This window comes from Rhinolophus hipposideros (assembly GCF_964194185.1).
Source record: "Rhinolophus hipposideros genome assembly, chromosome: 4".
Classification (NCBI taxonomy): Eukaryota; Metazoa; Chordata; class Mammalia; order Chiroptera; family Rhinolophidae; genus Rhinolophus; species Rhinolophus hipposideros.
Genome location: NC_138050.1, coordinates 3,861,775 through 3,887,125, shown reverse-complemented (window position 1 = coordinate 3,887,125; position 25,351 = coordinate 3,861,775). Strand labels below are relative to the sequence as shown.

The window sequence follows — 25,351 nt, the reverse complement described above, 5'->3', positions numbered from 1 at the left end:
AGGTCAAATTCACAATTTATAACTGCACCCGCCTCTTCAAGATTGGCATGTGGGCAAAATGTGCATTGTACTCTTGCGTTAATTATCTTGACTAAAATATAAATAGCACTAGTTAGGCAGTAAACTATATTTAAGAGGAACTTCTATATGCCCATACTATAGTATGATATTCTATTTTCGTTTGCTATTATAGTGCAATTCATCGTATTAACTTTCATGCATCACTCCAAGGGCTCTGAAAATGCTAACAGGTATTGATCTGCATGCATTCATTCTATTCATAGAAGAACTTTAAATCGAAAGCAGAATGTATGCTGCAATGTGAAGGGTCTCCTCAGAGACAGGATGTGGGGGGAGAGCGTTGGAATAGCACGAGGTCTCTCTGGGTTTCAAGTCTACTTTGTAGGATTGAAATCGATGCTTTGTGTATCACTATGCGGTAATGCACATGCTTTAGTACCAAGCTGTTCCACATGGGGGGACACAGAAAAAATTACAATATTTGTTCAACACTTGGGGTAAAAGATGGCTTTGCTGATAACTGAAAGCTGATCTCGGCTTTACCTAGCTACCTGGAAGGCTGAGGGTGTCGATATCCTGGCACACCTGTAACACATTCATGACTCAAAGGCTTTGCTAGGTAATAATCATGGTAAAGCCGAATTCAGAGGACAGCCGGATGCCCACCGAGCATGTGTTCTACCAATAGTTTTGCAGAGCAAAATCATAAGAATTAAGAGAGGGTTGTACAATATTTTAGGAACCAAATCAAATCCAAATAAGAGGTAGGGACACCATTTAAAAGACTATATAGTCATTAGACACTATTATTAGTGTGTTTTCTGCCCCTAACGGCCTTTAAAAATACGAATTCAGGGCTAACCTCCATGGTATAATGAGCACAGAAATGAAAATTATTTATATAGATACTCGACAGTGCTCTTATTAAATCAACACTGTATTGCTAACTTGCTTGGCAGGTTAAGTGCCTCATGACCATGAGCCGATGTTGGTGAACTCGCCCCAGTTTAACTACTGGTGTCGTTTGTGACCTTGAGCACCTGGCTAACGGCTTTGTGCTTCTCACTGTACATCTCAACATAGAAAAGAGTAGACTTGCACCCTCATTGTTTCATGGGAATAGAATGAAGAGAAATGAGGAGTTTGAGGTGGCACTCAGTGCTACAAGGATGACAAATCTTGGCCCTGAGAGGCTGTCTGGTCCCAACAGTGAGTGCTGTGCACGTCAGAGCTGGAAGGCTGCCATAGTTCCAGGTCACATAGGACCAGTTCTCTCCTCACACACGTCATGCCATAGCTCAGTTGTACAAGTAGTAGATGCCCGAACCGCTGCACGGGTGCTCCGGGACAGCAGGCGTCGGCTAGCTTCATGGCCATCTCTCCTTGGCAAGGCCTTCACCTCCCAATATGGGAGTGGGACCTGGAACTTCATAAGCCAGGTTTACAAATGATCTTTAGGCAAAGAAAGTGGAGCACACGCTCAACAACTAATGAAAGACAGAAACCACAATCATGTGTCTCTTCTATCTTTTTCCTACCAGGTATCTTCAGCATAATTGCATTAGACACATATCCAGGAAAGCATTTTTGGGATTACATAATCTGAAAATATTGTGAGTAATTTCTTTATAATTATATTCTGAGTACAGTTTTAAGTAAAGATTAAAGGGGCTCAATGGTACTTTCTTGACTTGGTTGTAGAGAAATGGGAAGACCAGGTTATGATAAAGTACTTAAACTAGTTATTACACTGAAAAAATTATTAAAAGATTTCTAGCTTACCAGAAGAGAGATAAAGGCTCTCCTTAATCTTGTCTTCTCAAGTTTGGGTCATTTCCATAATATTTTAGCATTTTATTTTTTCTAACTCTTGCTAAATCACCTACCTATACACTTTCTTAAAATGTTAGCCTACTAAGAATGGGACTAAACAGGACAAAAGTAAAAGCCATTGCCCGTATTTGTTCTCCTCTTATGCTCTAACGTAACTTCATATCCTGACATGCTCTTTCGGGCCACTTTCCTTGTCCCAGCCCTGGTGTTGCACATGATAAGCTAGTGGTATTCCTCGGCTTCCCCCTCTTCTTGCCCAGAAGAATGCTTTCAGAAACAGAGACCCATACTCATGGTCTTCATCAGTGGCCATGACACAGTCTAATGACATGTGACTACAGTGGAGTCTTGAGCTTGCCTAATTCACCCACTCGTCATATTTGTAGATATCTCAACCACAATTGCATTACAGCCCTCAGACCTGGAGTATTCAAAGACCTACACCAGCTAACGTGGCTGTAAGTATTCTAGCTTCTTCTGACCCATAGAGGACCCTAGTCTTAATGATACACATCGGTGTCCATGGTTTCCATCTATTTATGTATCTTGTTTACTATATTTGTTTTTTTGGTTGTCACATAAAATTTCCCCAAGCAATTCAGATAATGACATACCAAGTGGTGGTTGTGAGAAAAAAACCGGTGCCATGCCCTTTTAGGTGGCTCTCTGAGCCTGGCCCCAGACTTGCTAAGCCATCCACGCAGGCCGTGTTTACCAGTACCGGGTTTCTCACCTCAGCTGTCTTGGCATTTGGACCCAGATAATTCTTCAACTGGGGGAGGGGAACTTGTCCTGTGCATTTTAGGATGTTTAGGTTCTACCCTAACATCTGTGGGTTCTACCCTGCTGGATGCCAGTAGTACGTGCCCCTAGAGATGTGGCAACCAAAACTGTCTCCAGACATTCTCAAGTGTCCCCTGGAGAAAAAAACTGCCCCTTTAGAAAACCACTGACCTAAGAAAGCAAGCAAGTTAAGGATGTTTTTGGTTTCCAGAGCATCCATAGGAAAGTCTGAACACATACATGTTGGCTTGTGGTATTCTAGCACTTTCCAGGCTGAGCCACCGGCTCTACCCCAAGGGGTCTCACATCAGACGTCTGTGTTTTCATCAGGAAAATGAACTAAGGACAATCAGAGGGCTCTCTGTGTCGTTTGCCTGATTTTTGTGGGTCACCTGGCCTAGTGGGAAGGGCCAGCCCCTCAGCTTCCCCCAGACCTGTGTGTGCCATGGCCCGGCTGACTGCTGCGGTGACTCGTCCCTTCCTAGGCCTCTATTGCTCATCTGCAAACTATAATTATAATTTCTTTCTAAGAGTGATGCTGTGAGGATCGACTCTCATGACATGTAAAGTGCCACGTGCAGGGCACCCGGCATACAGTAGGTGTCACTCCCTTCTCCAGATCCTCGCCGCAGGGTCCTATGGGAGTGAAGGGATATGGTACCTGGCTTCAAATGCAATGAGAGAAAAGAAGGCATAATTCCCCTAAGTCTACTTTTTTTCCTAGGAAATACCATATATATTTAAAAACAGTGATTTGAATATGTATTTTCACTCTTTACCTTCTCCAAAGCTCCCAATGAGTTTTTTTGTACAAACATCATTAAATTCACCATTTAAACACTGTGAGACCACTGAACCATTTCCTAGGAATTCTTTTCATTCATTCTTCATTCAGTGAAGCAGTAGGTTTTTATGAATTCCATGTTCAGCTAATAAATACATAAGAGCAGCTGGTGTGGGACCCAAGTGTCCACAGGTGAAGAGTAAAACTTGGGTATGTAAGTCCAAGGGGTGGTGGACGCAGGGAAGAAAACCATCAGGATGGACTTGCTAAGTGCTGGGGCAAGCTTCTGGAGGAAAGGGCCATCCCACCCACAGGGTGGAGGGAAGACCCTCGGAGAGGAGAGAGCAAGCAAGTGTGGACAGACAGAAAGAAGAGCAGGTGTGGGGGGAGGCAGGTCCGTCACGGGCCTTTTGTTTTTTCTTGGTTTTATTTCACAACTGTCTCTAACACTGGAAATGTTGGTGATGTGTTTTGTCAGAATTCTAGACGACAATCCAATAACCAGAATTTCACAGCAGTTATTTACTGGATTAAATTCCTTGTTTTTCCTGTAAGTATTCCCCTCCCTTTCAATACATCTGTCTCTGCGTTGCAATGACACCTATCACCAGCTTATAAAAAGAACTTTAAAAAGCTCAAGCCCACTACAATTTTTACTAGTCAAAAACTCTCCTGTATTTCTAGTCACAGTTATTGTTGCTACTTCCTGGCCAGGGCTCAGAGTATATCCTAAGCCTACCAATTGATTTCTGTTGGATCTTCTTTCATTTCCTTCAGTCCTAAGGTATATTTTTATTTGCAGTGGTTGAGCAAAGATAGTGATTTTTTTTTATCTCCAATTAAGCTACATTTAAATCTGGGTAGCCTCTCCCAGGAGTTCAGCCTCAAACTACATTTTTAACAGAGGAAAATGTGCCTTTGCCCAACAAGAGTCACTGGAAATTCCAAAATCTTTGTCCTACCAACAAAGCCATTCTAGTAATTATTGTCACTGTTTCTTAATAGTCTAGGATGATTTATCAGCAGGGGACTGTTGTGTTCTTTTGCAGTTGATCACATAGCATCACTATTCTATTTGTCAAAAGGGACCACAATATCACAAATTAATTGTGCAGTTTAACGACTCAGGAGCTGTTTTCTTTCCCAAATGCCCCCATATCACATAGATTTAATGCCATTTCCAGGTGGCCTTTTAACATTGTAAAGGATTAATGTTTCCCTTAAGGAATTTTGGAGGTATGATGTTGGAAATAATTGTAAATTTGGAGTTTACAAGAAAAATTATCATGAACTTCAGAATTATCCCCTAATACATATTTTTGTTTCATCTCATAAAATTAAACTGCATAATGTGTATTCCTAGGTTATATGCCCTACTGATGCAATCATAGTTTCTTTGACATCTGCTCCTTAGCTGTGTCATGCACATATCTAGATACCATTTTGAAGAGGAAATTATGTTTATATTCTTCATCCTAATTTAGCAATTTCAGCATGCAAGTTTCCACACTATAGAAACAGTAAAAATACTGCTCTGAAAGTGGCATATCATTTTATTTCTAATTAATATCTTCTTTGTTTGAAGGTCTATGGTTAATAACTACTTAGAAGCCCTTCCCAAGCATCTGTGTGTCCAAATGCCTCAACTCAACTGGATGTGAGTATGCCTGGAGGAGCTAAATTGTTATTTGTATGGCTTAAGGAAACCAGCCCTGAAGTTAATTCATGGTTACATAAAAAGCCTATCTATGCACTCTGTTTCCCCCAAAATAAGACCTAGCCGGACCATCAGCTCTAATGCATCTTTTGGAGCAAAAATTAATATAAGACCCAGTCTTATATTATATTATATATGACCAGGTTTTGTATATTATATTATACCTGGTCTTACATAATATATTATATTATACTATAATAAATTATAATATAGTATAATATAATATAATAACTGATCTTAATTGTATTAAAATAAGACTGGGTCTTACACTAATTTTTGCTCCAAAAGACACATTAGAGCTGATGGTCCAACTAGGTCTTATTTTCAGGGAAACACAGTATGCTCTCCTTTCCAAAACCCAAATCTGGTCACCTTACTCCCCAGTTTTAAAATCTTTTGAGAATTCCCATGGGTGTGGCGGTAAAGTTCAAACTTCCCCCTTGGGCACCCGAGACCATTGCTTTCTGTCCCTCACTCCACCTGGTCCCTTTCCCTGTCCTTCCCCTCACGTACCTTCCTTCCAGGTGCACCAAACTACGGCTGCTACTGTCAATCCCCTGAGCACACGCTGTCAGCTTGAAAAGCCTGCTCGTTTATTCTTTCGGTTAACTCCGCCTCACATGTTAGGTCACTTAAACATCACCTCCAGGAAGCTGACCCTGATACACCAACCAACAGCAGTGGCGGCCTTACACCACAACCAGGCTTCCACTAAGCCCATTTCCACCCTGCACATGCCCCTCGCAGTGCTCCCATCACAGAACCGTGGGTTTACCTGTGTGTCCACTACCCTCCTAGAAATTCTGTGAGCGCAGAAACTTACTCACGGTCTTATACTCCAGCACTGGCTCAATGATCAGCAGTGAACCTTTGTTAAATGAGCGTGCTGAACCATTTCCATTCCTGGTTAGCTTCTAACCAGTACTTGTTTAAACATTCGTTTGAGTTCCTTCATGGCTCCACCACCACTACCCACCGTTCTCTGTTATGTCTTGAGCCAGGCAGATGGTCACGGGAAGCGATTTCCTGCCCCTCGAAAGGCTCCCAGAGCTCTGCTCATGGCAAACCAGGGGACGTAACCCCCATAAGATGATACAATTGAGCACCTCAGCTATTGGTCCTCTCTGAAGCTGGTCTCCGAATTACTTGTGACAACACTATTAGATGGCCTTGTGGATACTTACTGAGTTTTATTTTTTGTATTTATTTATATACATGTTATCCAAAGACTTTAAGGCATAGAGGTCTCATTGAGACATGGTAGGAAGAGGAGTCACTCTCACTTACCCAGGTCGAGAAGTGAATCTGACGCAGAATTCAGGATTTGGAAGATAACTTTGGCCTGAGTTTCTCCTCCAGCAAAATAAAGACAAACATACCCACCTAATGTTGGCGGAATGTGAGATCTGCCCATCTATTATTATGCCATGGTTAAGTGTCTAGACTTTAGAGTCAGAAAGATCTGTGTCAGAAGGTCGATTTTACCACCTGCTAGCTGTGTGACCAGAAGAAAAGTGAATTTCGAGAGCCTCAGATTCTTCACATGTGAAATGGGCGGTGGGGAAGGTGGTAACAGCAATTGGCAGGAGGGCTGTGTGACACACTCAGAACAATACCTGACAGCATGAAGCCCAATAAATGGTAGTTATTGCTATTATGGTGGCAATACCATGATAATTAATAACATGGTACCCCGCACAGAGAGAGGGGGACAGTCATCAAGTGTTGGGCTGCCATTTCCCTCAATTTTATTAAGTTCTAACATCAATCCAAAGGATCAAAGGAGTATACCATGAATTATACTAACTCTGTAATACTTGAAAGGAAAGCATAAAAACTGGAATGAACTAAAAATGAAACTCAGAACTGTTATATCAACAAAAAGTGCCTCTAAACATATGATTTGTGCAAAAACATTAAAAATATTTTTCCTGCATGTCTTTTAGAGATTTGGAAGGCAACAGGATAAAGCGTCTTACAAATTCCACCTTTCTGTCGTGCAACGCACTCACCGTGCTGTAAGTATACAATGGACCCTGGTAAGTGAGGGGACACACAACAGATTTGGAAGTCAAAGGAAAACATTGACAAGAAATTTTAAAGTAGTGTTTTACTTACAGCCTTGGTCTGAAACTGTGATAGTAGAAAATGCACACGTGCAGTTGTTGATTTTGACAGTGGGGACAAGGCGTTCCTTTAGCTGCCATTCGTTAGGTCTCCAGCTGCTCTCCTTGTTTGTGAGGACAACCCTCTCAGCTGAACTGATACCTAAGCCCATGATCAAGGCAATGGGATAATGTATGTGAAAGTGGTAGCCACACAGTGATTAATTGTTACTGCCAATGACACTTACCAGTTGATGTACCTACCTCTCCAAAAAATATATATATTCTAAAGGGAAAAACATCTAATGTGTTCTAAATGGCAATTCTGATTGATGACTATGTTTTTTACGGGGGCAGGAAGGCAGATGGATTGGTTAATTGGCACATTTGCATTGGTAAACTTATGATAAAAATACACATATTTTGTTTTTGCTTTAACCATAGTTTTTCACATATAGTAATCACAGTATTAGTTGGTTGGAAAAGAAAAATTGGAGTATATCCATTGGTAGCAGTGTAATCACTTTTCTCCAAAAAACTAAGACCTAAGACTATTGCCTAAGACTATGTATATTTATCAGTCAGGATTGCAGATAAGCATGTTTGATGAGAAAAGAGGTTATCCCACTTAGGAGATGTAAAGAGTTTATTTTTTTTTCTCATGGATAATGAGAGAGAACATTGGAAAACTAAACCAGTTACATCAACGCCTTCTATTTTGTGATGCCACATCACTTTTGAACCACTTGCACACCCATTATTTCATTCGGCACCTCTGTAAGGCAGTTGGCTACCGACCCCCTCTTTCTGTCATTTCTCTTGGAGGATTCATTTCTAGACAGAGGGAATGTAAAACCACTGTGACACCACCATATTTAAAATCTGTTTGTGGCCCTAGATCCTGCTATGGATTGGTTCAAGCTTTGGTCTTTCTTGTCTTTTAAGGATCATGCCTTACCTGAGGTCCTCTCAGAGCCTTTTCGAGAATTATTAACAGGGTCCAAATCTGACATTACTTGTGTGTAGCTGGGAAAGAAACACTTTCTAAAATGATGAGAATCCAAAGACCACGCTCAGCACTTCAAATTACTTATGGCACCATTTTCTGGAGAGAACATGTGGATATCCTCAGCGACAAACTCCTGCCTTATTTCCACACCAGAACCCTTCTCGCTTTGAGACTTCAAAGGAGGCTTAGTGAATTCCACCTTCATCAGGGCCTCTCCTAGTGAGAACCGGTTATTGCAGCAGACACAAACCAACAGTGCTGACTCTCACCATGTCTTACAGGTTTCTGCCTAGAAATCAAATTGATTTTGTTCCAGAGAAGACATTTTCTTCATTAAAAAATTTAGGAGAACTGTAAGTAGCATTGTCTTGTAGGAAAATATGACTGCTTCTTTCAAGATGATAAATTTAATTGACTAGTGAGACCGCTTTTACACTAGTAGTAATGAAAATCCTGTAGACCACTGGATATTCAAAATCCATTAAGAAAACCAATATTATCTAAAAGTCAAAAGCAATTTAAAATCAGTGAGCTTAATATGGATTTAGCCTACTCTAATTTCCCTGCCTATTTTCTTTGGGTGATTTCATGTGCATGTGTATTTGGGAATAAATGACTTTTTATAGCTTTAAAGTCAGGAATCCTTCTCTCTAATGGCTAAAGGATAGTTAATTCTCAATAAATGCTTGCTGAATGACTAACTGACTGAAATAATAATAATAATTAATTATAACTGAACAAAGGAATAGAGATGCTTGTTATCCCTTGAGAAATTATGACTTCTAGAGCAGATGAAACAAATACTCAAGTCTGAATGAGGCTTAGGCTCACTGAAAAATATTCAGAGAGCTCATGGAACTTTTTCTGTTCAAACATATGTCCTGTAGATCTAAGCCTTTTAAAAAGCATCTGTCTTGCTATTAATTCATTGCTACCCAAATAATTGTGTATCATTGGAAGTTAAAATTAAGTATGTTATATTGCAAATAGTGGCAATTAGGGGTCCTGATGTGAAGCCTAAAGATAGACATTTATTTCTTAATTAACCTCTCCTCCATTCTTTATACCTCCTTTTGAAATCCAGAAAGGATTGTGGAAAATAACTCAATAAGAGTAATTTGAAAAATAATTCATGAATAATTAAGATATTTCAATCTAATTAATGAGCATCACAAACCAAATCCACAACACTTATTAAATGCCTACTGTGTGCAAGGCACAGCACTAGAACTAAACACATTACCATTTTATGGTGGAAAAATGAAGGGCAACTCACTCAGAAGAGCTCCCTCATTTCTCACAGGGGCCTTCCTCATAAGACCTCGGAGGAGGGATACGGGTTTGGTTTCGGAGGTGGGAGAGGAGAAGCAGTTCAGGTCAAACAGGGGTGGGTTTTATACACAAATGACAGGAAACAGTGGTATGGAGTCCATATCCCGAAAAATGTCCTAATCCTCCTCATACCCTACACTTGGGCAGAGCCACCTCCCAGCCCAAATAAAAGAGCCCAATTAAGAGACACGAGCTTGCTTTTTTAAGATCACAATAATCCATTCCAATCCACACATCAGTAAGAGAAGAGAAATTCAGAAGTTGATAGAATTAATTTCAACAAGGCATCGATATTTCTTGAGTTTACAAAAAGGTTAGATAATTTTACTGTGCCTTCATGACAACAAAACCCTCCTGGAGAGGAATAAGCAAGCTTGCATGAGGTCACTGAAGAAGTCCTTTCCCCCTTTATTTTTCAAAGGAACACTTTGCAGGATGTTTTCTAGGTGTACGAGGTCATTGTCATCTTGCTGTTGTCATGCTCTCTGACCCGTGCACCCCTGTGGCTTTCTTCTGCACGTGCACTCCTCCCGTCTAGAGCACCAGGTCAGAATTCCTCGCCCACAGGACCTCTACACTCGGAGGTCATGATGGCCTCTCACGAGCAATCTGTTAAAACTACACTTACGGATGACCCTTCCCCTGCCGGCTTCTTCCCCTAGACTAGCCATCTCAGTGGTCTCAGCCTCCTCCTGGCAGCCAAGCTCGAAGACTGCTCCCTTCCCTCTAACTCTCTTTACACTTCATGACCTGTCAGACTGTGCCTCCCCCCTTAAGCCCTCATCAGCTTGTCCATGATCAATGCCTTCTGCCAGGTCCTGTCCTCTGACTCTGGCTTCTCAGAATATCTTTCACGCTTTTGACGGAATTATCATCCCATAACTCAGAGCCACTGTCCTACTTAATATTCTCCCTCCTTGTCGCATGCCGTTTAGCAAGGTCCTTGACACAGCTCTCAACTGCTAATGTTCAGAAGAATCATAGCTTTGGCTTTAAGTGCATGTTCCTTCTCACCCCCAGAGCTTTTGATGTGCTAATTCTGGAATAGGACCCAGGAATGTGCTCTTTTGATAAGCAGCCTCCTTGTTTCTGATGCCTGGGCTCTACTCTGGGAAATACCGCCTTGGCAAGTATTCGTGGCCCTCCCATTTTGTCTCCAGGTGCTTTTCCAGGCCTCTCCATCTCCCTATACTTTCTATCCACCCCCCTATACATTCTATCCACCCCCAACGCTGGACCACTGGCTGACTCCTAAGGATGTCATTGACTTCTGAGCATCTGTTTCTCTGATCCTGCTTAACCCTCAGCTGGAAAGCTGCTCTCCTTTAGTTCCACCTATGAAAATCATTAAGCTTTGTTCAGACACTTCCTAATTTCCCAGGCCAAGTTCAAGGACTACTTTTTCTGTTTCTTTAAAAAATTTTAAAAATTTTCCAATTACAGTTGATATTCAGTATTTTATTTTATATTAGTTTCAGGTGTACAGCATAGTGGTTAGACATTTATATAATTTAAGAAATGATCCCCCTGACTAATCTAGCACCCACCTGACACTATACATAGTTATTATCATATTATTGACTGTATTCCCTATGTTTTACATCCCCATGACTATTTTGTAACTGCCGATTTGTACTTCTTAATCCCATCACCTTTTTCATCTGTCATTCCCCACCCCTCTCCCCTCTGGCAAACATCAAAATATTCTCAGTGTCTGTGAGTTTGTTTGTGTTTTGTTTGTTCAATTATTTTGTGTGTGTGTGTGTTGTTATTTTTTAAATGAGATCATATGTTATTTGTCTTTCTCTGTCTGATTTATTTACTCAGCACAATACCCTTTAGATTAATCCATGTTGTGACAAATGGTAAAATTTCATTTTTTATGGCCGAATTATATTTCATTGCATATAAGTACCACCTCCTTTATCCAATCGTCTATTGATTGACACTGGGTCTCATTTTCTTATCCATTCAGCCACCCTATGTTTTTATTGGAGCATTTAATCCATTTACATTGAAAGTAATTATTGATAGGTATGTAGTTATTGCCATTTTATTATTCATATTTTTCTTCTTCTTCTTCCTTCTTCTCCTCCTCTACCTCTCCTCCCTTTTCTCCTCCCCTTTCTCCCTTTCCTCTTTTTTCTTCTCCTCCCCCTTCTCCTCTTCTCCTTCTTAAAGAAGTCCCTCTAAGATTCCTTGTAATACTGGTTTGGTGATGATGAACTCCTTTAGATTTTTCTTGTCTGGGAAGCTCTCTATCTGTTGTTTGATTCTAAATGATAGTTTTGCTGGGTAGGTTAATAATGGTTGTAGGTCCTTGTTTTGCATCACTTTGAGTATTTCATGCCAATTCCTCTGGCCTCTGTTTCTTATCTGTACTTCTGTAATATCACTTGTTTCATTCTTTCCTTATTTTATAATTGAGCTGCTTACTCTAATTTTAAGTTTCTTTAGAGAAAGAACTCTTTGTTATTTGTAACTCCCACACATCCATCAGCAGCTCCAAGGCATCAAAAATAGATAATATTTTTTGTTCAACTTTTAGGCAATTTCACATCTGTTTTACTTCTTCTTTTTTTTTTTTTTTCTGTTTTACTTCTAACATCTTTGGCTCAGAAGGATATTTTGGACTCTTAAGGATTCCTGATTCCTTCTGATACTAACAGATCTCTCTTCCTCATTTTGTGGAAACACTTCGTTGATTCTTTCTGGATCAGACAGCCCTATTATATTTAGTTCTAAATTATCAATTTCTTCTAAAAAAAATAGTACCATATAAAAGTAGATTAAAAATGTGGGAACTTACCTATTCAAGATTATCTGGGCAGATACTGTGTATACAACAATACTACCTTAGTTGGAATGCAAAATAAGAAGAAGACATAGGTTTTGACCTCAGAAAGCTTGTAATATAGTCGGATAAACAAGATATCATATATATGAACCAAGCAGGATCATGGAAACAGTGAATGGTAGAAGTGTACAAAGATACCTAGGACAGAGGAAGTTAATCAAAGTAGATATTGAAGCCAGGTTGGGAATGTGTTCAAGAGGGGCTAAGAGGAAATTCCAGATAGGAACTGGATAAGCAAAACGTCACATGTCTCAAAGTGATGGAAAACATATCCATTTGGCCAACTCACCCAGCCTGGTTGTGTAACAAGTTATCAGGTTGGTTAAATTGGATCATATTTTCCATTACATCAAATGGGATGATAATTGTGAGGAGTAATGACCTTGTCATTTATTTCCAATGTAATTGCTTTGGGATGTCACTCTCACCAACAGGGACCTGTCTAGCAACATGATAACGGAGTTACCAGCCTACATTTTTAAAAACCTGAAGCTTCTACAAAAACTGTAAGTTCTTCTTACCACCGTCATCATATATAAATGGCAATATCTTGAGCTTCCAAAATAATAACATCCTGCTGTATTTTTCCTCCTTCCTTCTAATGGTACAAAAGGAATCTGTCATCCAACCCTCTTTTGTATCTCCACAAGAACCAGTTCGAAAGTCTTAAACAACTTCAGTCTCTGTAAGTGAAATATGACAGTATGTTGATTATTATTTTAGTGGACGTACTTCACTTGGAAACACATCTATTTTGAAACAGGTATTTTACACACAGGATGGCTTTTATTTTAAGCACACATCCTCCGCCAGTTGTGAATGTCATTGTTACCATCAAGTATGTACTGAATGACAACAAAGCCTCATTTTTAAACATTTAATATGCATAAAGACCATTTCTGTGTTTGAAGCTACACAGAGCTCCTTCCTAAGAACTGGACTCATGAAAAAAATCACATCATACACTTTTCACAAAAAAATTAAATTTGCAATTGTTTTCTTACTAAACTGTTTGTGAAGAACAAAAAACACAGTGAATGTTTAAATCAAAAAAGTTTATTACAGTAAAGGACACATTGCCATTAATCCCCCTTGCTTTGAACACACTTATTCCATCGTTCTTGTCACTTTCTGAAGCAGTTCTGGAATTCTTTTTTCATGAGTGTCTTTAGTTGTGCTGTTGTGGCTGCCTCGATGTCCTGAATCAATTCAAAACATTTACCTTTCATGGTCATTTTGACTTTTGAGGAAGAGCCAGAAAGCGCATGTTGCCAGATCTGGTGAATAAGGTGGATGAGGACACACAATAATGTTTTTATTTGACAGAAATTGCCATAGCAGAAGTGATGTGTCACACGGAGAGTTGTCATGATGGAGGATGAATTAAAGATATTCATGAAACAGGACTTCCAGAACTGCTTCAGTAAATGCCAAGAATGACGGGATAAGTGGGTTCAAAGTGAGAGGGAGTATTTTGAGGGCAATTAATAGCAATGTTTCTTTTACTGTAATAATTTTTTTCAATTTAAACATTCACCATATATTTTGATCACCCCTCGTAAGACTTACCTACTTTTCCCCTTTCCTATAGCCATCGACTTGCTATCAGTCTTCAGAGCATGCTGTTTAATTTTTAATCATTACAGAAGAAAATTATCCCACAAAGATGAACATTCAATTAATTCTGTTTAGCATTTTAAAATTCCAAACATATTAGGTTGTAAATAGTGTCAAAAACTGCTGGTTATCCCTTTGAACTTCATTTCCTTCCCATGAGTCACCACTGTTAAAATGTATTTGTTCTACACAGAGAGCTGACATTACCCAATCTCAGCCTAAAGCCTTTCTTCATTTAATTCCAAAGACCAAGTCTTAACATTACTTTTTATTCTTGCTAAATAATTTTCTATTGAAAGTAAATGCAACATTTAGGTTCTCTTTCAACAGGTGTTAGTGGGCATCCACTGATGAACAGGACTTGTTTCCTGCTCTCAAGGAGCTAGAATATAAAAAACAAAAAATATAAAAATGCATTGTTTTTGAATATAAGAATAGACCTCAGGATGTGGACAAAATAATTGTCTTTTTAGATGTTCTCTCTATCTGTGGTTCCTGAGAACATGGCAGCCTCCCTTAACTTATGCCATCCTAAAGAGGTCTTCAAAGAAGCCATATTTGAAAAAGCTTCTGGATGAATGAGTAGAAGGGCTATCTTGGGAGCCCTCTGAGGACATATTATGGGACTGGGTGAATTAAAGAAATTATGCTTTAATTATGAATTAAAGGAATTATCTTAGAAAAGAATTATCCTCAATTGGAGCCCCTCCTTCTGCCTCCATTGTTTATCCCCTTAAGACACAGGAAAAAATGATTGTATTTAAATCCAGATTCTCAAAACCTCACTTCAGTGATGTGCAAGGGTTAGAACACAGCAGCTCCTGTCTGAAAGCCTCCAACTCGCACACTCACATTCCATGGTTTCTAAAATAGAACCACTGCGCCAATTTCATAATCACACATATCACCACTGCCATTTTTAAACCAAAGACATGAATGAAAGTGTTGTGGTAGAACATAATTCTGCATATGAAGTGACAAAATCAGCACCTGTGCACAGGAAGCATCAATAGAAACGGCAATTGTCTAGGACAGTAAACTGTCCTAGACAAAATTCTCATCCTCCTCTGAATTGGGAACATAAGATTTTGAAGTGTGGTATTTAAGATGTGGCAAAGAATGCGATTATTAAAAAGTAGAACCCTAAAAATGTAAAACCTGTTATGCCTATTTTCCAGAGACCTGGAAAGGATAGAGATTCCAAATGTAAACACACGCATGTTTGAACCCATGAGGAATCTTTCTCACATGTATGTATGTATAAAACAATGGTGAAGACTGCATGGTCTTCACAATGTTGCAGATGTTCTGATGCTAACTGTCTAATGTGTCACTGCAGTGTGTTTTTGTGCAAGAAAAGCATTTTTATTGAGAGCTTTTTAATTTTGTCACTTTTGGTCCCTGTTCAAATAGAGTTCAGTATTATGATGTGCCGACATGAATGATACTTCTCTCTGGAAATACGCTGTTTATCCAATTGAGGTCCAATAAGAGATCAGGGTACCAGAATGCCACACATTACACAAGATGAAGTCACTGGCTAACTGGTACTCAGAAACCTGGGAACATTAAGTCACCTCATGTGAATGAGCAGTCGGCTGTTCTAAGATTTGAGCCCTTAGGAAGAAAGGTGCCATGTAAATTCTAGGTGTTGTTACTGTAACTAAGTGCACTTCACAATGGAGGTAATTAATCTTTATAATAGCTTTGATAAGTCACTTTAAAATATTTGGCTAACGTGCACTGTGTCAGTTGTGTTAATATATGTGTTTATGACATGATCATTTCTTTATCAACTGTGTAATCTATGTGTTCATGATTTCTAAAATTCATCATTGTTATCCACAATAGCAGGGAGGATTCAATGTAAGATTACAAGTTGGGTATCGCAAGTGGCTGGAGTGGTTGGTGTGAAGGTGCTTTCTTGGGAAAACGCCTTGTGTCTCTCCAGTAGGTGTGATCACTAAAAGACAAGTGTTTGATGCATAGCCATGTGGCTTTCACATTTCTCTTTCTGTGGAACCAGTAGATGAAGATTTAAGGAGGCTGTTATTTCTTTGTTACAAGCAGAATGTGAAGTCTACTTAGAACAGCGAAATTCAACCTTCTTAGAACTTGATCAAGAAACTGCCACTTTAAATATGAACCTTAGGTTGAGGTCAAGAAGGACCCAACAATTAACGGAAAATGTGTGAACTTAGTCATGGCCCTACCAAGTGCCTTAAGTCTTCTTTCATCTTCTTTGCCCACCACTTACTGAAACACCTCCACCCCTTAACCCCATCCCTTCCACCTGCCAACTAGTGCCATGGTCACAGTGAGGAGAGATCTGGGCTGGCTCTTTCTTAAGACAGTGGACATAATGGAATCCTGAAGGACCAAGAGGTCAAGTGTGTGTCAGGGACTCCAGGGAAAGAGAAGAAAACAAGAGTTCCTTTAGTTGAGTAGATGGCATGGGGAAGCCAGGGCATGAGCTGCTTGGGGCAGGGACTGACTCCAGTTTCTCTAGCTGACATCCCAGCACTAAATTACTCACCACTCATTCCTCATCTAAGAAGTGTTTGTTGAGTACTCCCACATGCCAGGCGCAGCTCTGAGAACACAAGGATGAGCAGGAGAGAGAAGTCTCTGCCCCATGGAGCTTCTATGGAGAGTTGGGAACCAGGAAGTAAACAAGTAAACAAATAAATAGTTAATAAATGTTGTGAAGACAAGTATGGCAAGATAAACAGATAGAACAGAGAGATGTGGCATTCTAGTGGACCTGAATGGATGGAGGGAGCCCTCCGGGCCCAGGAAAGATTCTTCCAGGCAGAAGGAGAAGCAAAGCATTGCACAGAAAAGGGAGTGCGCCTGGCTTGTCTGAGGATTAGAAGAAGCACAGGGTGTCTGAGGCAGGAAGGGAAGGAGGTAAGGGGGACCTGAGTAGTCAAGGTCCCTTCACAGGAGGCCTTGAAACTGTGGCAAAGTCAAGCTTGCTGGTCTACCAACTGAATGGGGATGAGGGGAAGGAAAAGGATTAGAAGAGAAATGAACTAAATAGGTGGTAAAAGAATACAACACAGAATGAGTTTTATGGGAGAAAATCTTAAACACATGGGTTTGGAAGGGACAACAAGCCAGATGACCCCCCAATTCAAACCCTTGAAGACTTCGCACATCTGTGTTGTAAATACATCGATGACAAACAAACCTATGTTTTCCTCCAGAAATGAAGTCCTTCCAGGCCCTGGGAGGAAATCTGTGTTTCAGGCAGGTGCTTTTCCTCCTAGCACCACGGGACCCAGTTTTCCTAGTGTCAGAGACCCTCCCTTCCCGCTGCCAGTGTCAGGGAAAAGGAGACTAGTTTAAATGATCATCCTTAAAACTAAGTACAAAACAGGAATGTTTCTAGGGAGCTGCCAGAGGTCCTCTGCATCCCAAACCCAAGCCCTGAAAGTCTCCTTGAAATCAACTCAACCATGACAGTCTACTTTTTTAGCAGCCTAGGGAGTAATCCAATGACTGGAACTTCACATTCCCTTGTCCTCCCCTGACTCACCTCAGACAAGCTCCAGAATTTCTATGTCCTTTAGGCTCTTCTTTAAAGGAAGCACCCTGCCTAGAGTAACGTAATATTTCACGAAGAGCTCTGTAATTCTGTAATCTCTGCTGAACAAAACCCAACAGCCATAGTGGAGTTGCACAGCTAAGAGATGTAACCCTGATGAGGTTGCAGCCGTGGCTTCTGTGTCGTTTGCCGTAAAGTGACTCTGTGTTTCCCTTTGACTTCAGTTATTTCAAAAACTTTCGCTACTGCTCCTATGCTCCCCACGTTCGAATCTGTATGCCCTTGACGGACGGCATTTCTTCATTTGAGGACCTCTTGGCTAACGATCTCCTCAGAACATGTGTCTGGGTTATAGCTTCCATAACCTGCTTTGGAAATCTTTTTGTCATTGGCATGAGATCTTTCATTAAAGCTGAAAACACGACTCACGCTATGTCCATCAAAATCCTTTGTTGTAAGTATGTTTCCTGTCTACATAGGCTATCACCCCTGGGAGCTGCTTTAGATACATTCTGGCATTTACTAGGACTATACATGCCGGGCAATTTTTTAAAAAGTATGCCGATGCTGCTCTGTTTGGCTGCTGTGTTCTAAATTGTGTGAGTTTTCAGGGATCTAGTGCTCCCCCTCGGGCAGTCATGTCTTGGAAATGGGGTAACAGAGAGCTGAAGAGTCAAGGGGCAGATTCTGGAGGACAGGTTGTGGGTTATAAAACTCAGCTTTGTTTAACCCTCAATTACAATAACACTCATGCTACTCAAGCACAGAAAATTATTCTTTTTATTAACTCTGTAACTAATACTTATTTACTGTTTAAAAACTAGCACCCTTACCCCCCACAAAATTACCACACCACCATTTTTTTAAATTATAAAACTGAGACGCAGAGTGGTGCTTAGAAGTAGTATACCTTTTGAAGTCTATTGGCTTCAGATACTGCTGCAGGTGTTTACCTCAGCTCATTTCATAGAGGATGAAGGAAGTAGACCAAATCAGAAAATGCAAACGGAGACGCTGGGAACTTTCCACATGCCCTGTATCCATTCCTCAACAGGTGCGGACTGCCTGATGGGTGTGTATTTGTTCTTAGTTGGCTTTTTCGATATCAAATACCGCGGGCAGTACCAGAAGTATGCACTGCTGTGGATGGAGAGCTTACAGTGCCGCCTCATGGGGCTCCTGGCCGTGCTGTCCACCGAAGTCTCCGTCCTGCTGCTGACGTACTTGACTTTGGAGAAGTTCCTGGTCATTGTCTTTCCCTTCAGTAACATTCGTCCCGGGAAACGGCAGACCTCCGTCATCCTCACTGGCATCTGGATTGTGGGATTTTTAATAGCTGTGATTCCATTTTGGAACAAAGATTATTTTGGCAACTTTTATGGAAAGAATGGAGTCTGTTTCCCACTTTATGATGACCAAACAGAAGAGATTGGAAGCAAAGGATATTCTCTTGGAATTTTCCTAGGTAAATTGTATTTCTCATTTCCAGGACAAATGTAATTTTGATAGAAATACCATAAATTTCAGCAAAGGCATATGTGCTCATTTCCGAAAGTAAATGAATATAGACAAGACTATGCCCTTTTTAAAGGAAAGTTCTTGCTGTGTATTTATAGAATTTTTTATTAAACTTTTTTATTATAAAGATTTAGTGAAAGAAAACATACTGTGAGGATCTCTAGATGGCTTTTTTATTATCTAGCACACTCTGATTTCGTAATCAGACATAGTACCTGTGAGCTGGAGAAATTCTAGGTCCTACCTGCCCTTCGACGCTACCTACTTACTTCAACTCATTCTTTTTTTTTTAAATCTAGATATGAGCTAAATAAATACTAATAATAAAATTCTGGAAACTCACTCACAGGAGATTGTCTGAGTTGAAACACCAGGAAGATTTATTGCCTCTGGTGAATGCAGCTCGAAAGTCAGCAACATGAGCGTGCTTCACTTTCCTTAATCCTCCCTATTGTTTTAGAAAGAAGACCATACCTTCTCTGTTATAAATAAATGAGAAATTTAGCCCTTCAAGATTGATAAACTTTTTTTATTGTCGAATAGGTATCTGTCTTGCTTAAAATTAAGGCCAGTCCCACGTCCTCTCTTTAGGGCAGTATTATCATTTCAATTTTCCCCTCTCATCTTTTCCCCTCATCTAAGTAGTCAATAAGCTGTATCATCCTTTCTTTTTCACAAAGATTTTTCATCAGAGTACTCCTCTGCTTTCTATTTGCTCCAGTTTCTCTACCCATAGCTACCACTTTTGTTTAAAACCTTACTACCTGAACCCTGAATTAGCCCTCCTTGGTCTTTTGTCCTCTGGGCCCTGCTCTCCTACTTACATGGCCATTATCACATAATATAACGTCCCTGAGGGCTGAAAGAACTGTGTGCCTCTGCTCAGAGACCTTCAATGATGGCTTGCTACTACCAAGGTCAAGTCTAAATTAGTCATTTAAAGCCCATCACAAAATGGCCTTGACCACTGTCCCTAGCTCTTTTCCATCTAGCCCTTCTCTTCTTCCTCTGAAAAATAAAACACGCTATTTGCACAATTTTAATAATTCTTCTCACATACTGTGCTGTTTTATAGCTATTTTGTCATAGACATGTCACTCCCAGGACACTGAAAGCTGTTCCTAGCATAGGTGCACTTCACAGAGCGCCTCCCTCACACACACACTGTGTTAAGTTACAGACTACGTCACCTTATGTTACATTCATTGATTGGACATGCACTTATTAAGCACGTGCTATAGGCCAAGCACTATTTTGGGTCCTGGAGATACAGACCTGCAGCGAGAAAGGAGGGGGAAGACAAGTAAAGGCGTCCTTAGGTCACAGGCTAACAAATCACGAAGGAGGAGCACAGCATGTTCTTGGCTCCTAGATCTCAGGGCCAGGGGAGACTTCCCAGTGGAAATGAATCCACACTGAGGCCCAAAGGATGAGGAGGTGTTAACGAAGTAAAGGCAGAGGCTGTGCTCTGGGAAAAGACAGACCCCAAACCAGGGAACGGGGAATTGGCCCCGGTGAAGGGCATAAGAGGTCGGGGGTGGCATGGAGCTGGGCTAAAAGGGTTCTAGCACCTGTGATATATTCCGGACAGATGAAGAGTTAGTAACACACACACACCCATATATATACATGTCTTACCTAGGAGAGAAGGAATCCTAGAGACCTTTTCTCTGCTTGAAGGATACAATACACAATTCTTAAATTCATTTTTAATTGTGGAATAGAATTCGATTTAGAGAAAAGTGTCAAAGATAGCATCACCCTGTGCCCACCACCATTTCCCCCTGTTGTTAGCATCTCACACTGAGGCTGCACTCAGAACACATGCTTCCGATCCTTTCTGCAAGTCTGTTCTCAGGATCTGTACCAGAGGGTCACCTTTTACTGTCACTTTATTTCATTCTTAACTTTCTGACAAGAGTTGATAAACCTATTTTATAAAATTCTCTTGCATGGCTTTATAATGAGATTCCACAGAATATAAAATGTTTTGGATAAAAACAACAGAACACCTTGAATTTATAATATTTTTCCCTAGACATCACCAGTCTTACATACAGTCTGATTCAGATGAACATTGCTTTTAACAACTTTGCTATAATATGCACATTTTATATTTACCATAAGGAATAAGATGATCACTCAGGATTTTTATTATAGCAAGATGATAACAAAGTGACTACAAAATCAGCACTATAGGATAATGATGTTAAGTGAGAATCTTCTGAATATATTTAACCCTAAAAGAGTAATTCATATGGTTGAATTTTAAATTTTTTTCCTATTTCTTTTTTCTAGTTTAAATATTTACTTTCAGTTTAAATTACTGCAAGCAATCTGAAGAAAATGAAACAAATAAAGGAGTAGAGTCATACTTTTTTTTTGAGATGTACGTATGATTATAGTAACCCCTTATGCTGTGAATTTTAGAGACCTAAAAACAAAAATAGCTCTTTTCCCTGCTTTAAAAAGCTAAAATTCACCTCACAATACCTAGATCTGAATTTCAGAAGTCTAGAATTCTTTGCAGTTTATGCACTTGGAATCCCTTTTTGATCTGGCAAACCCTATTCCTTTAGCTGATTCCCAGCTTATAGTCTCAAACTCAGGGTTTCAGCCAAGTACCACTGAGCTGATACAAAAGAATGTCCCTTGGAAGAACAGGGTACGAGGTACCACACTGAACATGTAAGTAACAGTATTTTCACTGTTGACGTAGACACCCGAGATGTTAAGAGGTGTGCTTTTCCCAACAGGTGTGAACTTGCTGGCTTTTCTCATCATTGTGTTTGCCTATGTTATTATGTTCTGTTCCATTCAAAAAACAGCCTTGCAGTCTTCGGAAACGAGGAATCACATTGGAAGAGAGGTGGCTGTTGCCAACCGTTTCTTTTTTATAGTGTTCTCTGATGCCATCTGCTGGATTCCTGTATTTGTAATTAAAATTCTTTCCCTCTTCAGAGTGGAAATACCAGGTTAGTCCTTCCTCTTCTTCCCAAGTACACTGTGCTCTCTTATGCCTTTGTTTGACAAGGTTAGAATACGGGGCCTTATAATTTTCCATAAATCCCTGCAACTTCAATACACACAATTATTTCCCTCGGAATTTTATAATCAGTATTGTGAGACAGAAGCCAGGCAGTAGTGCAATCTAGATAAGGACAGTAGAAAAACGGGCTACAGAAAAACTAACCCGAGGAAGACAGTGGCGGTTAACAAAGAGCACACATGAAAAATAAAATATTCACACCCAGGTTCTGCCCAGGCTCTGGATTTTGTCGACAGGGGCTTGGGGCTCTAACAGATGTTTTGAAAAGGCTCCCAGGATTCTGAGGCCCACGCCCCTGGTTTGGAACCAGTGGTGTATTTCATGGTCCTGGCCGAATGGGTGTCACATTGGTCTCTGTGGAGTGTTAGTGTCCTATGGAAGTGCCTCATCCAAAGGCCCGGTTCCCCACTCGCACCCCTACTTCAACCAGAGGACACTACCTCTTATTAGTTAGCAGTATGCTTGAAGCCCATTCTGGGACCAGAAATCATAGCCATCCAGGGGCCACCCAGGGCTTTAGCCTGACTCAGTGAAACAGAGTATGGGGACAGGTTCAACTCATTGTGTCGGCCTTTCGCAAATCTACTTGGGGAGTTCATCCAGAGAAGGAATTGTGTCTTATTCACCTGGGTACCGCAGGGTCAAGCACAGAGTTGACACATCAGAAGCCCTTATAAAAAACTGAGGCACGTACAAGTACCAATCTATTTCCCTCTGGCTTGTACACAAAGTCCTGGGAGGCCTTATCAAATGCCTGACTGCCAAAAGGACATGTGACAGCCATAGCAACCCTCCACCCATCAGCTTAGTCCTGCAACAGATGCAGACATGGTGGCCGGGGGGGGGGGGGATCAAGGCTGACCACGTGGGAGCCTTTGCTGGATGGTGAGAGCAGAGGCCACAAGCTATGTGCCGTTTTTCCAGGGTGGCCAACTGTACGGGAAGAGCAGACTTAACTGAATATTACTGGTCACACATGGGGACCTTGATGATCAATTTCCAGTGCACCACACTTCCTGAACATTCCAACTGCTACGGCCTTACATTTCAAATTCAACAGGCCTGAAATGTCCTTTGGCCTCCATTGCTCATGGAATATAGTCCCAAGGCTGGGACTGTATTAGCATTAAGACATTCCTTACTCCCCACCCCATCCTCACGTACCCTGTGATCTGGGCCCATGAGAATTATTGGGCATTTTTTCATGTCTCACTTTTGCTGAAGCTATTCCCTTACCTGGATTATACTTCAACCTGTAAGGCTCTAGCTTACTAAAAACCCCTGTTTATCCTTCAAGGTATATCGCAAACACTCCCTCTTTCATGGCACCACTCCAGACCTCTTTCCAACCTACTCCCATCCAACTCCGTGGCATATATATCCATTCCATTTTGTTTGCACTTCACGTATTAGCCTCAAATAAACTGCCTCATATCAGCATTATTTTTTAATGTATCCATTACTCCCTTCAAATCATAAACTTCAGGAGAGTAGGAACAATGTCTTATCTTTCCACAGTAATTTTTTTAACACAGTATCATTTAATAAATGCTTTTTCGATGAAAGATGCTCAGTGGATCTGAGACTGGAGGAACAGGTGGGGTTTGTCTCAACCTCCCCATTTCCTCTTTCTGCACCTTTTGACTTCCTTCCCCACACCAGGCACACATTTTGATGATGTGGGAGGAGGCAGATAACAGTGTGGTAAGGTTGCAATGTTAGTGCTGAAAAGCGATGTCTACAGAGCTGACTCTGGCCCGGCCCCACGTAGTCATCAGCCCCTTTCACAGATAAGGCAGTGGAGCTCTGGGGAGCCAAAGTGATTTGCACCTGGTCACATAGCTAAGAATGGTCTGACCCTAGAAGCAGGCTGCACTTAAGCGGCAAAATACATTTCACCCCCACCAAGCCAAAGATGTACTTGGAAAGGAGTTACCGTCCCAATTTCTCCTGACAAAGAACTTTCAGGCATCCTTCCCTTCTATTAGCATTTGTAAGGCTTCACACAAAAAAAAATTCATTAAGTTTGGAAATGTATTGTTTTTTAATCTTCAAATTGTCAGTCTCCACTCTGAGTAGCACAGCTGGAATATGAGGGCAGTAAGACCTCCATGCCTGAAGTTAAGACCAAAGTCCAATCAGACCCGGACCAGAAGTTTCCTCAACACTGTTCTATCGATTAAGAATTATTTTCTCATTTTCTTATTTTCCTATAAAGGAAGTCAACTCAAATAAGAAAAATACATGGCATATCAATTTATTATTTTTGAAATGTTCTCACATATTTCCTCTCATTTGGCCTCACAACAACCTACAAAGTAGTTATTGGAACTCAGAAAAGGTAAATGGTAGAACCTTGACTTTATGGCTCCTATGCTCTTCCGACAAAGAGATTTTCCATACGGTGAGAGAAAACATAAGTGAACAAGGTAGCCCTCTCAAAAATAGCATCGACCACAAAATGTTATGTGTATTGGGTGTCTATTTAAAATTTCCACTTCCGCTTTTCACACTTGGTTTCCTTCTCCAGGCACTATCACTTCCTGGGTCGTCATTTTTTTCCTGCCAGTAAACAGCGCCTTGAACCCAATCCTCTACACGCTCACAACCAGCTTCTTCAAGGACAATTTGAAACAGCTGCTACACAGGCATCACAGGAAATCGGTTTTCCAAATGAGAAAAAAAAATTTATCTATATCCATTGTGTGGACAGATGACTCCTCCTCTTCCCTGAAACTTGGAGTTTTGAACAAAATAACCCTTGGGGACAGTATAATGAAACCAATTTCCTAGTAATAGTTGGGGCTTGTTGGACTTTCCATGGACTACTGTTAAAAAGTGCTGCATTTGGAAGATGACATCTGCAATGCTTTTCATCTTTACCAGCCAACCTCCCTCCATGGAGAGCACAGCAGAATGATCCCTGACGCTGCACTGCAATGGCAGCTGTACTAGTTATCAACTGTGCTGACTACAGCGCTAAGCTTTCCTCTCACCCTTCCATTCCTGAAATGCACAAGTGAAGGCTGATATGCAGCTGGTCTCCCGCCATCAGCACCACCAGGCTACCGGTGAAGGGCCACATGCTGGCACTGCACGGTCTGCTTTTAAATTGAGTTGCAGTGTCCATAAAATAAAAACATTCCTGACATCTAATTCCAGTGTGGGCAAAGTAA

General features: G+C 40.7%; 1 protein-coding gene across 1 annotated transcript in view; it reads left to right on the top strand.

The window, feature by feature from the left end:
* Positions 1-24,968, top strand: part of RXFP2 (relaxin family peptide receptor 2) — a gene marked incomplete at both ends in the record, with an annotated part of 60,016 nt that extends 35,048 nt beyond the window's left edge. Inside the window, 13 exons of the mRNA XM_081046026.1 lie at positions 1,563-1,634; positions 2,241-2,312; positions 3,900-3,971; positions 5,007-5,078; positions 7,085-7,156; positions 8,534-8,605; positions 12,876-12,947; positions 13,055-13,126; positions 15,237-15,308; positions 17,833-18,062; positions 18,663-19,073; positions 21,883-22,101; positions 24,706-24,968. Of these exons, the coding sequence (XP_080902152.1) occupies positions 1,563-1,634; positions 2,241-2,312; positions 3,900-3,971; positions 5,007-5,078; positions 7,085-7,156; positions 8,534-8,605; positions 12,876-12,947; positions 13,055-13,126; positions 15,237-15,308; positions 17,833-18,062; positions 18,663-19,073; positions 21,883-22,101; positions 24,706-24,968 (1,771 nt within the window). The remainder of the gene's footprint in view (positions 1-1,562; positions 1,635-2,240; positions 2,313-3,899; positions 3,972-5,006; positions 5,079-7,084; positions 7,157-8,533; positions 8,606-12,875; positions 12,948-13,054; positions 13,127-15,236; positions 15,309-17,832; positions 18,063-18,662; positions 19,074-21,882; positions 22,102-24,705) is intronic.
* Positions 24,969-25,351: the final 383 nt, after the last annotated feature.